This window comes from Schistocerca cancellata, chromosome 2, assembly GCF_023864275.1.
Source record: "Schistocerca cancellata isolate TAMUIC-IGC-003103 chromosome 2, iqSchCanc2.1, whole genome shotgun sequence".
Classification (NCBI taxonomy): Eukaryota; Metazoa; Arthropoda; class Insecta; order Orthoptera; family Acrididae; genus Schistocerca; species Schistocerca cancellata.
Window position 1 is genome coordinate 1031412197 of NC_064627.1, and position 16578 is coordinate 1031428774.

The 16578-nt window shown below is 45.2% G+C and overlaps 1 protein-coding gene across 1 annotated transcript in view; it reads left to right on the forward strand.

Moving 5' to 3' along the window:
• The window catches only part of LOC126163004 (apyrase-like), a 96752-nt gene that overhangs the window by 8895 nt on the left and 71279 nt on the right, over positions 1–16578 (forward strand). The window contains exons 2-3 of the mRNA XM_049919863.1: positions 4265–4462; positions 12401–12602. Of these exons, the coding sequence (XP_049775820.1) occupies positions 4265–4462; positions 12401–12602 (400 nt within the window). The remainder of the gene's footprint in view (positions 1–4264; positions 4463–12400; positions 12603–16578) is intronic.

Genomic DNA, 16578 nt, shown 5'->3' on the forward strand with positions numbered 1-16578 from the left:
GGCAGGATTCGAACCTGCGACCGTAGTGGTCTCGCGGTTCCAGACTGCAGCGCCTAGAACCGCACGGCCACTTCGGCCGGCTGACACCTATAGACTCCATCTTTTAGGCGATCTGTTGTATTTATTAAACTTATGGAAAAATGCTGCGAACTTATGCACTAGAGTCCACTGAAGGCGTCTTAAAGTAAAAGCTGAAACGCGTCTGGAACAAATAAAATACAGGGTGTTTGAAAAAGATCTCCCTGGTTTAAAACATAAATTTAATGGCAAAATTAATGAGAAATTACATCAGTGAGTACATATCATGAAAGAGAATTCCTCCAACTTTTGTTTAATGTTAGTAGACTTCAACGTGGGATCCATTTGTTGACACGCACACGTCGAGACGACATTCCACTTCTCGCCACGTATTCACCAACATTTCAGGTGTAACTGTCCCAACAGCCGCAACGATTCTTTCCCATAAATGATTGATGTCTCTGATCGTTTCACTGTACACAACATTTTTTATGTGGCCCCAAAAGAAAAAGTCCAGTGGGGTTAAGTCTGAGCTTCGTGGTGGCCGAGGTATTGGGCCAGCCCTGCCTATCCACCTTCCTGGAAAGCGAGTGTCACATGGTTACTGCAGTGAGGTGAGGCGCCATCTTGTTGGAAAAACACGAGCCCCTTTTCCGCCTCACTATCGTCCATTTGGGAAAAGACGTACTCTGTCAACATGTCACAGTAAATGTCCCCATTTAAAAAAAACTACCGGTTTCCTTGAAAGACTTTAGCCAATGACAGATAGTTTTTGCTGTAGGTGGTTCACCACCATACTAACATCTAAAATTACGTTACACTGATACAAGTGAGTCAGTTTTCACAAGCCGAATAACACACTGCATTTTCTGTTGTTGAATACAGATTGTTGCTGAGTTGCTCTGCACTGCACTGCACACACACCTGGACTGAACTGAGGGAACAGAGGGAAAAAAAACCACACTGGTGCCGTCTCAAGGTCAAACAGACCTGCCAGGTAGAGGGGAGCCAAACTTGGAGAGTTGACGAATCAAACACCACAAACTAGAATAGTGTATGTCGCTTTGTACAGATTGTAGGATACATGAAAGCTAGGTAGTTCTTTTTCAAACACCCTATACTTTACAGCAAGAAAAAAGTTTATTTTTATTTACAAAACGAATATTTCTGTGTTCGCTACAAATGGTGATCACTCAAACAAACTTATTATTTTGAACAATACCTATGGTTCTGAATTTGTTATATACTGAATTCTACACAATGAACACACTGACATCAAGGTATACGTGTTTCATCTGAGAATATTTGCATTACTCTCTCTTTTGCGTTGTACGTTTTGCATATTACAAGCTTTTTGCTGTTGTAAAGGCAACTGGTGAAACAAGTCGAATAAATTATAATTACATTATTGCTCTGCAACGAGCATGATCATGGGTCCTTTGTAAAAAAAGCCTCAGAAAATATCCTTCAAAATTCTCAGAAATTTTGAGTGTGGATTTCCGGTTGACGCCAACCTAGTTTTAGAATCATGCTTTCGGCGTTACTTATTGAGTCGCATTCGGCTAACTCAGTGAGAGGATAGCAGGCGAAAGGAAAGGTTTTGGGTTTGAGTCCAGCACTCAGCGTTAATCCGAAAATGTGTGACTTGGTGGATCAATGGCTCAGTGCAAGACTACTGATCCAATGCAACAGTTTGATGATTTTTGTGTCGCATATCACTTCTTTCACCTCTGGCAATGTATGTTAACTTGGAAAAAACCGTACTGCAACGTCATTCGAAGGAAACAATAAACTGTAGCTCTCGGTGTAATTGGCTGGGTGTGTCAAATCAAAGGATAGAGGCAACGGCAGTGGCGTACCACCTTCAATAAGATCTTGCTTAGAAAGGTGCTCTAGGGTTCAAACCAGCCTTCAGATTTACGACAGCTTTATCTTTTTTCAACTTCAACTCTATGGATAATTTGGTCCTAGCATTGATGATCTCGCTACTTAATTCCACGTGTTTGCCTTACTGATAAGTTCCTATTGGAAAGTAAGATCCATAGGTCGCAAAATGGAAACAGCTAAAATCCCATGAAGCTTTGCACAGACGTTTTGCGCAGTGTCTCTAGTATGCCTGTCAATGGCGCCACGTAGCTCTTTTCAGTTTTGAGCACACAGTGAGGACGTAAAAGTGCCTAGAACAATAGTATCTCCCACCATGCACGAGTGTCCGCTGCGAGATTTCGCCTGATTTCATGCAACCTCATATAACGTACCTGTCATGCATTTCCTTCTTCATGACAATTCTCGGCCGCACACTAAAAGGGGCAATGTGGACCGCCCTGAAGCTTTTTCAGTGGAAAGTATTTGATCACGCACCATACAGCTTGGACTTAGCTCCCTCTGATGTTTATCTCTGCTCGCGTGACCTGCTGGCTGTGAAGCGGTTCTAGGCGCTTCAGTCTGGAACCGCGTGACCGCTACGATCGCAGGTTCGAATCCTGCCTCGGGCATGGATGTGTGTGATGTCCTTAGGTTAGTTAGGTTTAAGTAGTTCTAAGTTCTAGGGGACTGATGACCTCAGATGTTAAGTCCCATAGTGCTCAGAGCCATTTGAACCATATTTGTGAAGACAACATTTTGTCACAGACAACAACTGCAGGCTAGCGTAGAGAAGTTTGAAAAGCACAGCTGGCTGCCTTGCATAATGAGAATATTGGAAAGTTGGAACAACGTTATGACAAATGTCTAAGTCGGAGCGGCGACTATGTAGAGAAGTAGCTGGAAGATGTAGCAAACTGATGAAAACAAAACATTTCTGATTTTCACTGTGGCTTCCATTTCGCGGTCGATCGGATCTTTCTTTCCGAATAGCCCTCATATTTAAGCTGATCCAATATGTTTCTTTTCGTGCCTTGTGTTCTAAATACTTTTTGTTTGCCATTTATCTTCTGGATATATTCTCTGTGTCCTTGTTATTCTCGTTTGTCACATGTCAGATAATAGAAAGACTTTCATTTTCTTGTGTTACGAGTGTATAGTTCACTACCACTTTCATCGTTATGGCGTCATTTCTTACAAAAGAGCTTAGACTTTAGTTCTCTTTATGGAAATAATATTGTAGTCTTCAGATAGTATGTTTTCCAGGCCACGTGTTAACAAGTGACATGTGCGGCACCTGTTTTTTCTACTTAATACTCCTTCATTACCTCGATTTACTTGTTCTTCCTGTTTCTGTGACTTTTTTCCAGATATAAGTACACCATTCCTGTATGTTAAAAAGCGAAAAAGTGTGAGTGAAATATTACATTCTTATTTGTTCCCAGGCCCTTCCCCCTTCCTTTCGCTGGTAGTAATTGTCAGAGCAGACAGACAGGAAAACACAATCACCATAATAAGCAATATCGGGAACAGCAGGAGCAAATGGAGTGAAAATTTCTAAGCAAGAAAGAAGTTGCAGTCAGGTGCAGCGAACTCTGAGAAGTTCGGGTAAGTGATGGGCAACTTAACAGACGAAAACTTAGTAGGCGAAGTCCTGTCCTTTGTTACGTTTCACAGGGGTGTTTTGAGTGTCTCGATGTAGCGTTGAACCCATATCGTCACGAATGTGAGTCCAACATCTTAACCACTGCATCGCCTCGCCCTGTTGCTATGAGTAATATGACTGGAACTTAGTTCGAATTCTCTTGGTGTAATGATATCCGCAAAATTAGATTAAACAAGGATGATGCCCATGAACTGAAGAACTATCCTGTCCTGTGGAGTTGCAGTGATTGATGAGACGGCTCTGGATTCATGTCAGGTAAACATCTAAAGTAGCATTAACAAGAACATTTTCTGCTGTACTGAAGCTTTTGTTCTTTTCGGCCAGGAGAGCTGAGTCCGTGAATTTTGAGAGTGAAGCACATCCGCCGGCAACGTCAGTTAAAGTATAGCTGTAACACAAAAATTTCTCTCGTCAGAGTGAAGAAAAAGTCGAAGGAATTTAGGGCCTTGTCCGTAGCGCTGCAGTGGAGAAACACAGCTGCTCAACAGCTGTGAACATTACGTGAGGACTTCCGCACGCAGCTGTGGAACAAGTCGTGTAAATGTTTACAACAGGTGAAAACTGCTGCTATGCTTTCCGCTTTCAGCGCGACAACTATTGCTGTGAACCTGTGCCGATACATGAGACGCAAACTTTCCAACGCTACAGCCAATTTACAGTTGAAAAAAAAAAAAGGGCTTCAGAGACTAATATCTGTTGTTTTATGTTATGTTTCAGACGCTGGGGAACCACGAATTTGACGACGGAGTCGAAGGCGTAGTGCCCTTCCTGGAACACATCCAGTTCCCAGTGGTCCTCGCCAACATGGACGCCTCTCAAGAGCCCTCCATGGTCGGCAAGTTCAACAGGTCCGTCGTGGTGGAGCGTGGCGGGCGTCGAATAGGCATCGTGGGATACGTCATGCAGGACTTGCCGGTTGGTTCATGCACAGCCAACCATCCTAATGCTAATTTACTAACGGTGTCAAGATTGAGGAGGGGGGAAAGTGAGGCTAATTTGTCAGCCGTGCCTGAATAGCGATTAGTCCACAGAATTTAGAAAACAAGCAATTGCTTTAGTCTGTTGTTGAATTTTTTTATTTTGATTACTGGCTAGTGGTTTCAGTACATAATATTTGCTGTCTATAATGACAAGAATTTAGGTTCTTTAAGATAATTCTCATTTATTGCTCCGTCTCAGTTCCGCATTTTTAATTAGACTACATGTTTCTGTCACTTTGGATTATCTTCAGATTTAAGTATTTGCGACAGCAGCCCCTCTTGGAAACGCAGAACCACGTAACAGAGAACAGTACTCTGTTTCGTTTTTTAACCGATAGATCGGCGTTTTCATAAATTTAAATATTTATCTGTTATAATATCTAAATGTATGAAAACGCCGAGCTATCGGTTAAAACAAAACAAAAGACGCAATAGTCTATTTATATTGACTGTGCAACAGCGTCAAAAATGTATTTTTCGTTACGACTCACAAATAACTGCACTTAAAGCCAAATTTTCAGAGGTGAAACAGCACTAGTTTCAGATCGGCGTATACTATTTTTAACGTAAGTGTAATATACCGCAACCGCTACAGTGCAGAGGGAATATCGACGACCAAAAGAACTCGACAGATTGTGACTGCGAAGGTCATAGCTTTTCGGCTCCATCCGTACACGATCTTGTAGCTTGCGTGATTACAACTGTGAGTCGCAATTCAGTTTCGCTGGTATACAAGGTCTTAAAAATCATCCGAAAATAAGTACAGAAGACATAACTTGACTGATGATGCAGTCACAACCTGAATGTCATTATGCCAATTCGACACTGGACAATGGAAATGTAAAGAGCTTTGTCAAGGCAGCGGTCTTCGTTCTCCGGGACTTTATCGAAACGTGATTTCCTCAGCGACTTTGAAAACACTTCTCAAGTACATCTTTGTTTGCAGACACTTTCTCCCAAACGTTATCTTGCCGGTTATCGCCCATATGTTCGTCTACGCAACCGTTTCTTTGCATCTGAGTTACCGGATTTGTCCTTCGGCTGTGGGATCTCAGTGCTTAACTCAAATCAGTCTATCCAGTATTTTCAGTAGAAATGACTTCATGCCAACAATGCAAGCCACTGGGTCGATCAGTGTGATGTTCTTCCTAGATAGGCATATGCGCCAAATGTTGGAACGTGTTTTATTTTATTTTTTGACTTGAGCATATCTACTCTTAACTTTAACAATTGCCTTCTTGCAATGTAATTTTACGTAAGTAATCTTTGTATGTCATGACAAGTGTCATTTCGGTTAATGTTTTTGTCGCATTTAATTTTCTCTGCATTATTTTATAGGGTTTCTCAAAATTTAATTCTGATGAAGTCATCCTTAAAGATGTTGAAATCTAGGTGAATGTACCAAACAGTTATTTGCAGTCGGTTGACTGTGTGATTCCTGTGCTGAAACTTATTTATGGTTGCTGAGAAACGGCCATGTTTAAAACTGGAAAATGACAAGAACTTTTGTAGCCTTGGCTAATCCAGCACTTTTCACGATTCAGAAATATTACACTGGACAACAGTCTTCTTTTTTTTTGACTCGATTTTCACTTTGTGACGTGGTACTTTTGCTTAAAATGAAGTAGAATCAGTAATATAATGGTTTTTATGTGTTTTTGCGTTTACAGTATTACTTTTTATGAGTGAACACTTTTTCCGTCTTTTTTATTCACAGTCCTCTGAGATGACGAACAAAAGTTCTCTCCAGTCAATGAGGTGTGATAGAAACGCTATGAAATGAGTTTAAGTCTCCTCGATCATTTTTGTTACAAAAACTCTCAAGAAATCTGTAGGATGTTAACTGTTCAATGATGTCTGTTTTATTTTCTAGGTGGAGTGGGATGTTCGTGTGTGACTTGTATGCACTATTCAGGCTTTTAGTGTAGGAATCGTTATCCAGCTGTGACACTGTTCCTTTATTCAAAAGCGGGGCAGGCGGTTATTAAATGATGAAAGTCCATACGCACTCTAGGAAGTGCGTGGATATAGTGAATTTCCACCGAGCAGCTGGGAGTCCGACGAAGCATCTTGATTGTTCGTAAGGATGATTATTGTAATGGATATACTCTTTCAGATGCAACGCGAAGCGTCGGCTGGCAATCGCAGCTAACGACCGAAATTAGAATTTCGGTTGCTTGTTGAAAGCCACTCGCAAGCAGCTCATGTGGATGTCTTCAGACTGTTCTAATTGTTGACCACATGTTACTCTGCAATTCGATAACGACTCATTTACAAGCTATAGCTGTGATTTTGAGGGTTGGGGTTGGGGGTTGATTTCGAGGAGGAGACCAAACAGCGAGGTCATCGGTCTCATCGTATTAGGGAAGGACGGGGAAGGAAGTCGGCTGTGTCATGTCAAAGGAACCATCCTGGCATTTGCCTGGAGCGATTTAGGGAAATCACGGAAAACCTAAATCAGGATGGCCGGTAGCGGGATTGAACCGTCGTCCTCCCGAATGCGAGTACAGTGTGCTAACCACTGCGTCACCTCGCTCGGCCTTTACTGAATGGAAACCTCACAAGCTAATGGACAGTACGTGCAATGCCTGACAAAAAAGACTGAAGCGCCTAGAAGGGCAAGAGGAAACGAAATGAAACTTCTCAGGTTGAAAGGGTATGTGATGTTATTTCAGTGACTGGAAAATCGAGTTGAATTTACAAGGAACGTGGCAGTACAAGGTCGCTTATCAGAATGACGTTGCACCTCTTCTGGCCTCGAATCACGCACTGGTTCGCTTGGGCATTGAGTCATGAGGCAGTTGTATCCTTTCCAATGGTAAACTAGCCCACAAATGTAACTGTTCCTTGATACCCTGATTACTTGCACTGGGACCGACTGACATTCGAGGTGGTCCCACACACGTTCTATCGAGGACAGATTTGAGGATCCTGTTCGCCAAAGGCGTATCCCAACACAATTCACACACACGCGCCATTTGTAACCGAGCATTGTTCTGTTGAAGAATAGTACCACAATACTGCTGCAGGACAAGTAACACATGAGGAGGTAGTATGTCCGTGACGTACAGTTTTGCCTTCGGAATCACCCTCCACCACTAACAGTCTTACCCATCGGCTACCCACAACACGACGCCAGAGATAGCACCGTTGTGCATCTGCTAAACATTGGAGAAATTAGACAACTCCAGAGGTGGCCACCATACTCGCTGACATTGGTCATCTGGGGTAGTGCAGAGCCGCTATTCATCATTGAACACAATCCGACACCTTTCATCAGCACCCATGCAGTCTAGTTATGGCGCCTTTGCAAGCGCAGCCATTTGTGTTAATGGTAGCGTATATATGAGACGGATATTCCTTACTCCGGTTGCAGGTAGTCACCGACCAATGGTCTGGGATGACACAGAATGTCAGGGAGGCCATTATTTGTTCTCGAATGGTAGGCCCAGATGCGAGAGAGATACGAAATTCTTCTTGTGGCGGTCAGACATCGTCGAATGGAACCTTGACATGACGTCTATGCATGTCTTCATGTTCCCATTGCAATCGTGCGGGTTGTATAGGAAGGTCCTTCCTTGTGGCGGTCAGACATCGTCGAATGGAACCTTGACATGACGTCTATGCATGTCTTCATGTTCCCATTGCAATCGTGCGGGTTGTATAGGAATGTGCATGTGGTATGGATGACGAAATAAAATACAATCTCTCTCATCAACTTGCCGAAAATCGAAGTTCTAAACTGTTCACAATTTCCACATCAGCTTAGAGCCCCCACATGCTACTGCTTGAAAAGATTTTCCCACACATTAAGCAGCACAAACACTTAAATAGGCTCCTGTAAATGTGGTTGGATTTACAAGTTTTGCTACGTTTCGTTTATGGGGCGCCAACTCACATTCTTCACAATGTACCTAATGTTCCACAAACGTATTTAATATATATATGCAGGCAGGATTTGCTATGCAAAAATCATGTTCACACTCACATATTTTTTAAAGTTTCACAAATTCGAGTTTATTTCCAATAAGAACAGAGAAACATCGAAATTAGCATTTCACAATAAATTAAGTTCATATCCTGACCGAGTTTCCTAAAATATTGGATGTGGTCGAATAAATCGCTATTAATTGCGTGATTTATCTTTAGAAAACCCGTAAAGGTTCCACCATCTCTCAAACTATAAATTTGACAGTGGCTACACAGTGAAACCTTCCCAGTGCGGTTTGTATCACAAACAACCTGAAAAATTAACAAGTCCATCCGAGAAATGTATATGTAGGGATGTAAGAACACCCTCGCACCAGCGGCTGTTTCACCGCTCATCAGATAAAACTTCCTCGAAACACAGACTAATGGAGCGTAATCACCTCCAACGGTACCTGAACATAGACTGCCCACACGATCAACTACCACTGAAGTCAGTTGAGTTCAACACGAAATTTACTGACATTCTCAATTTTAACCGTTCATACACTTACGATACATCAAATCATTCGGAAATTATTCGAGAAATATAATGCTGTGATCAGTGTTCTTTAATCTAACATAGTTTATTTAAAAACAGACCCGCCAGGGTAGGCGAGAGCGCTATCGCGCTGCTTCCCGGACTCCGGTAGGCGCGCCGGTCCCGTTTCGAATCCGCCCGGCGGATTAACGACGAGGGCCGGTGTGCTGGCCAGCCTGGATGTGGTTTTTAGGCGGTTTTCCACATATCGCCTCAGTTAGACGCGTCGCGGACGTTTGAAACACGTTCGCACTACTTCCCGATTTACACTAGATGCAGACAGCTGGGGTACATTGATTCCAGCCCTGGGGCTACGGGGTGGCGGCAGGAAGGGCATCTGGCCACCCCTAAATCTAACCTTGCCAAATCCGTTCTTACCGCGCCGACCCTGTGATCGCTGCGGCACTATGATCTAAGCGAAAGCAAGAAAGAAAGTTTATTTAGAAACAATAATTTCTACGGTTTTCCTCCGTTCTCGGATTTATAAGCGTAAATATTAACAAAAATTTTAAATTATACATTAAATAATTTACTACATATATAAAGTTACAGCATTGCTGCTACTTTTAATGTTTCTCTATTTATTTTGTAAGAAAACCTGTTTTTAACTGTGCGCAATCCACTTTTTGCTTCTCATTTAAATATGTGAGTAATTTCAGTAACTCTGCTATCGTAGTCCGACACAGTTCTACGAGATGTGTCTTTAGTCACTTCGTTTGTTGCAAACACATAATGGGTTGCCAAGATATTGACTTTCACGGTTCAGGAATTATTTACGACATTAGACTTAACAATAACTTATAAACTAATGCGAATATGGAATGCTCGCCTTCACGCGCGTAATCGTCCATCTTTTCCCCTTCAAATGAGTCTGCTGGCTCTACAGTGACGCATGTGGTTCAATATTTATTAATTTTGGGGTAAACTTTAATTTTATACTGGACGCGAAAAGCAGCCATGAGAAACGAGCAGCCATTGTGCTGCACAACGGACGGGTTTTCCTGGTCACGTGGTCACCTTTGCTGCAGGTGGAAGTCCAGAAACAACACTATCTGTGGAGCACAGTGCGAAACTGGCCCCACGTGGTCCTGTCAGGCTGATTTCAGCTGTCAACACGAATATGATCCAATCTAAGCCGCCGCCGGTGCGTCCGCGGTCGGGTGTTGTGATTTAATTAATTCAAAGTCTCTTCCCCTTACACTAGGCTCCCGTGTTACACCCTGCAGTCTCATATCGGGCCACTGCCACTTCCAAATGCCCCACAAATTTGCATATTCGACCACCCGGCTAAATGGAGACCCACAACGAGGCACCTTTCAAACTCTGTCAGATACTGATAACGCTATCTCAGACGACTACGTGGCACCTCAGTGTTCTTCACAGTCATTACTATACATCTGGCGCTCTTCACATCTCTTGTATTCCCTATCAGGCCTGGTTCAAATGGCTGAAATGGCTCTGAGCACTATGGGACTTAACTTCTGAGGTCATCAGTCCCCTAGAACGTAGAAACTACTTAAACCTAACTAACCTAAGGACATCACACACATCCATGCCCGAGGCAGGATTCGAACCTGCGAACTTAGCGGTCGCGCGGTTCCAGACTGTAGCGGCTAGTACTAGAGATGGGGGATCCGCTCCTGAACTGATACATAGAGTTGAATCTTTCAAAGGAGTGAACAATCAGTGATTCAGAAAAAAAGAACGGTAGCTCCAAACGTTTCCCATGGCAGAGAGAGAGAGAGAGAGAGAGAGAGAGCGAGAGACGGAGCATATCAGCGGCGCCTCTGCTGGTCAGAGCACAGTGCACACCACACAACACAGCCAGCGCCGGCCTCTGCCCTGCTTCTACCTTGGCTGCCTGCATTGTGCAGTGCCCCATTGGATTTTGTGTTTCACATATGCTGTACCATCTTTGTGCGTCGTCTGCCACGTGCAGTGTCTGGTGCAGCTTAACTTAGCATCACACTCTGTCGGCGATCGTTTCAGTCGCACGTCCTGCCCTCTGGGGAGTTGATGCGAGCAACAGGACAGAGCCTCCTAGCGGAGAACATAAGAACTACTTGCAACAACCTGCTCGCAAGAGAACGGACGATTTGTCTCGGAGCGGGTGACTGGTGGCCGTTCACCGCTCCCCCCACCCTCGGAACTCGCCCGCTCAACGCTCACCCCACCGTTCTCGACTCTAGCCAGAGCGTTGAGCAAAGCAACTCAGGTGTGACTCTGGTCTCTGCGGTCTTAGCTCACGCAGTAATACAGCTCGCGGCTCGACCTGCTTGACTCAGCGCCTCTGCATCGGAGTTCGTCCCTACTGGATATTGTTCTTCGTAGTAATACCGCTATGTATATTACATTATTATGTTATGTATACATCATTTGTTTTTATTTTATTTTTATTTGTTTAAACTGATCAGATTAGGTCCCTGACAACTCCTCTTACTATAGGATTTTTATTATGGACACTCGAATTAACGCTTTAATTACGAGGGAACCAATAAACGTATCGCAAAATGTGATACACCAATATTTTCCTTGTTTTATTCTGCGTAAGGCTATATGCAGCACTTTAGTCTTACAGTCAAATTTATATATATTTTTTCTTATTCTGGTATGGATTTTGCGATTTTAGGCGTCTTCGGAAGGAAACGTTCACTTTAAAAATATATGGCTTGCGATGTATTTGTACGAGGTTAATGAAATTTTAATACATTATAGCCAAATATATTGTTAATGTAAATCTCAAGTTACAACATTTTCCGATCACCCAAAAAACCACGATAGTGCAAAATAAATCAATAATCAAAAACTTTGTCATATTGTGGAAATTTCAATAAACAATACAAAATTCTTACTCATTATCTGTGTTACTTCAAAATAGGATCAAATAAGATCAAAATACAGGTATAGTACTGGAATAAACCAAGTTTAAACGGCAATGTGCCTTCCATTTATTTTCTATTGTGAATGAGTGGTGAGTCATGAAAAAGAGCTAGTTCATTTCAGGGAGTGAACAGTTCTGATCCGATCTCTGAAAAGAACAGTTTTGCCCCTCCCTATTCCAGACTGCAGCGGCTAGTACCGCCACACCGGCCGGCTCAGGCGTGGTAACAATGCTAAAAACCAACAACACTAACAAACTCTGGTAGTTGTTCTACATGTCAGAGAGAGTTGCAATTGTAATCGTTTACAGAAACGTCGATGATATGTACGTCCACGAAGTTACACTGACATTCGACCATGTCTTCTAGGTGCTTCACTCTTTTTGTCAGGCAGTGTAACACGCCTCCATCGGCCGCCGGCTTACGCCAGCGTGTACGTATTTGCGACTGCTTTTGCGTGACTGATGGTCTGCTTTTGGTGACACAGGACAAGGCTACCACCGGCAACCTGACATTTACTGACGAGGCGCAGACTGTGGCGGAGGAAGCGGCGCGCCTCAAGCAAAGCGGCGTCGACATCATCGTCGCTCTCTCCCACGCAGGGCTCTACATCGACCGCGACATGGCCACCAAGATGCGAGATGTCGACATCATCGTTGGAGGGCACACGCACTCACTGCTCTACACAGGTACTCGACTGTTTTACACTGAAAACAGGCACGCTGTCAAATGAAATAACAGCGTCTGACGTATCTTACGCGAGCGTTACGGGGTGTTACTGTTCACGATATACAGCACCTGTCAGACTTAACAGCTACAACTCTCGCCTGAGGGTGTGGTTACAGCAGATGGAGCTGTAGCGTGTAGTGGCAAGGTCATGATCGCGGTGATTCGCGAGTTGTTTCCAGACCACGAAGCCCGCACGTTTGATTCGCCCCTTCTAATCGTATGTGACTACTTCCTTTTTTTAAAAAAATCCTGAGTGTTTATTAAACAAACTGTGGAATGTAGATCAGATGAAGATCTCAGTTCGCATGGCAGTTTAGGCTCTGCGGGGACATTGACATAAGAAGAGAAATTGCCCATGTGCATGGAAGACTAGATCCGCATCGCAGAATCTCTGGGCAAATTTAATAGGCATACTGTTTAAAAGATTTCTGACACCGTTTTTAATACGCAAATGGCGATGTACTATTTTTCGATGTATAGATATTCGTAACTTCCATTATTACAAAAATAAGATCGCCATTTAGTCGTGTTTCATTTTGTACATGTTCAAGAAAAATTACACAGTTCTGGTTACGCCACGGTTGGTTGATGGGCTGATTTGGGAGGGGGGACCAAACAGCGAGGTCATCGGTTCCATAGGATTAGGGAAGGATGGGGAATGAAGTCGGTCATGCCTTTTCAAAGGAACCATACCGGCATTTGTCTGAAGCGGTTTAGGGAAATCACGGAAACCTAAATCAGGATGGCCGGACGCGGGTTCGAAAGGTCGTTCCCCCGAATGAGAGTCCAGTGTGCTAACCACCGCGCCACCTCGCTCGGTACGCCACAGTTACTGAGCACTAAAACAATCCTTAATTTTATGAATATGGTATCTGTTCCCGAAAGAACAGATACCAATTATGACCGTGCAGCTTCTCTAGAATGAATGATAATTAAATCGAAACCCTTAGCTGCCAGTTGTTGATGTACATCAATGGGGACAGCTGAAAATGTGTGCCGCGACCGGGACTCGAACCGGGATCTCCTGCTTACATGGCAGACGCTGTATCCGTATGACCCACCGAGGGTACAGAGGACAGTGCGACAGTGCGACAGCGCTTCTCGTGAGATCCACATTCCCAACTGTCCACAACCCACATTGGCAGTGTTCCTAATAGATATTTGCCCATTCACTCATTACTCGCGCCAGACTAAGCTGACGAGTTCCGTAAGAGTTCGGGCAAAGCGTGCGCAATCGCACAGAAGAAGGTCAATGGCCGAGCCCTTAACTATATGAATAACTCCCTGCATTCGCACAGTTCTCTGTGCCGTCGGTGGCTCAGATGGATAGAGCGTCTGCCATGTAGGCAGGAGATCCCGGGTTCGAGTCCCGATCGGGGCGCACATTTTCAGCTGTCCCCATTGATTTATATCAACAACACCTGTCGGCAGCTAAGGATTTCGATTTAATAATGATTTTAATCCTTAATTTCTTCGTTCCTACTACGACCAAAGTCATCAAGCTACTTCACAGAAGTGGAAGTCAATAAATTTAGACAACATAGTATATGGAGGGCAGCGACCTGATGCTATATTTAATGGAAGTGGAAGGACCGCTATGCGCCCCTGCCGAGGAACGTGTTTCGAGCAGCCGTCAACCTTGATGACGGTGTATCGTGGTACAACAAGAAAGGTGGTCCACCCAAAAAGGCGGCACAGTTTCATTGTTCCACGGTCCAAACTCAATGTCCATCTCTGGGAAGGACAACAGCGACGCCGCGTTGTGGCATGGAAGCAATGCGTCCCTGCTAGGACGCTGGAGGGAGTTGCACTACATCTCCACTCACAAGTCACCCAGGACTCGTAAATTCCGAGGAGGGTGGCGATAAGCTTTGACGCCATGTTCAATCACATCCCACAGGTGTTCCATTGGGTTCAGATCTGGCGAGTTTGGGTGGCAGCACATCAATTGGAACTCACTCCCTATTCCTTGAGCTAATCCATCACACTCCTGGCACTGTGACGTGGCGCATTATCTTGTTGAAAAATGTCACTGCCTTCGGGAAACACGATTCTCATGCAGGGGTGTACGTGGTCTGCAACCAGTGTACGATACTCCTTGGCCGTCAAGGTGCCTTGCACGAGCTCCATTGGACTCATGGATGCCCACATGAATGTCCCTCAGGCCATCTGTTTCCGACCCGCAGTACAGGTGTCAAGGACCTTTTCCCCTGGAATACGATGGATTCGCGCCCTCTCATCGGCATGATGAAGGTATCGCGACTCATCAGACCACGCAATGCCTTGTCACTGAGCCAACGTCCAGTGCCGATGGTCACGTGCCCGTTTCAGTCGCAGTTGTCGATGTCGTGGTGTTAATACTGGCACCTTCATGGATTGTCGCTGCGGATGTCCATCGTTAGGAGGGTTCGGTGCACTGCGTGTTTAGACACACTTGTACTCTGCCCCTCTTTAGATCCTGGTTCCGCCACAGTCCGCCGCCTGTCCCGTTTCACCAGTCTGCCCAGCCTATGACGTATGAAATCTGTAATGATGATGGCCAACCAACCCCACGATGTCTGAGTGTGGTTTCACCTTGATTTCGCCACTTCTTGAAGACATTCATCACAGCACTCGTCGAACACTCGACAAGTCGCGCAGTTTCCGAAATACTCGTGCTGAGTCTCTGGGCCATCACAATCTGTCCTCGGCCAAACTCAGATAAATCGCTTCCCTTCCCCATTCTACACATGGACAGCATGCTCACTGATACTACACTCCTGGAAATTGAAATAAGAACACCGTGAATTCATTGTCCCAGGAAGGGGAAACTTTATTGACACATTCCTGGGGTCAGATACATCACATGGTCACACTGACAGAACCACAGGCACATAGACACAGGCAACAGAGCATGCACAATGTCGGCACTAGTACAGTGTATATCCACCTTTCGCAGCAATGCAGGCTGCTATTCTCCCATGGAGACGATCGTAGAGATGCTGGATGTAGTCCTGTGGAACGGCTTGCCATGCCATTTCCACCTGGCGCCTCAGTTGGACCAGCGTTCGTGCTGGACGTGCAGACCGCGTGAGACGAAACTTCATCCAGTCCCAAACATGCTCAATGGGGGACAGATCCGGAGATCTTGCTGGCCAGGGTAGTTGACTTACACCTTCTAGAGCACGTTGGGTGGCACGGGATACATGCGGACGTGCATTGTCCTGTTGGAACAGCAAGTTCCCTTGCCGGTCTAGGAATGGTAGAACGATGGGTTCGATGACGGTTTGGATGTACCGTGCACTATTCAGTGTCCCCTCGACGATCACCAGTGGTGTACGGCCAGTGTAGGAGATCGCTCCCCACACCATGATGCCGGGTGTTGGCCCTGTGTGCCTCGGTCGTATGCAGTCCTGATTGTGGCGCTCACCTGCACGGCGCCAAACACGCATACGACTATCATTGGCACCAAGGCAGAAGCGACTCTCATCGCTGAAGACGACACGTCTCCATTCGTCCCTCCATTCACGCCTGTCGCGACACCACTGGAGGCGGGCTGCACGATGTTGGGGCGTGAGCGGAAGACGGCCTAACGGTGTGCGGGACCGTAGCCCAGCTTCATGGAGACGGTTGCGAATGGTCGTCGCCGATACCCCAAGAGCAACAGTGTCCCTAATTTGCTGGGAAGTGGCGGTGCGGTCCCCTACGGCACTGCGTAGGATCCTACGGTCTTGGCGTGCATCCGTGCGTCGCTGCGGTCCGGTCCCAGGTCGACGGGCACGTGCACCTTCCGCCGACCACTGGCGACAACATCGATGTACTGTGGAGACCTCACGCCCCACGTGTTGAGCAATTCGACGGTACGTCCACCCGGCCTCTCGCATGCCCACTATACGCCCTCGCTCAAAGTCCGTCAACTGCACATACGGTTCACGTCCACGCTGTCGCGGCATGCTA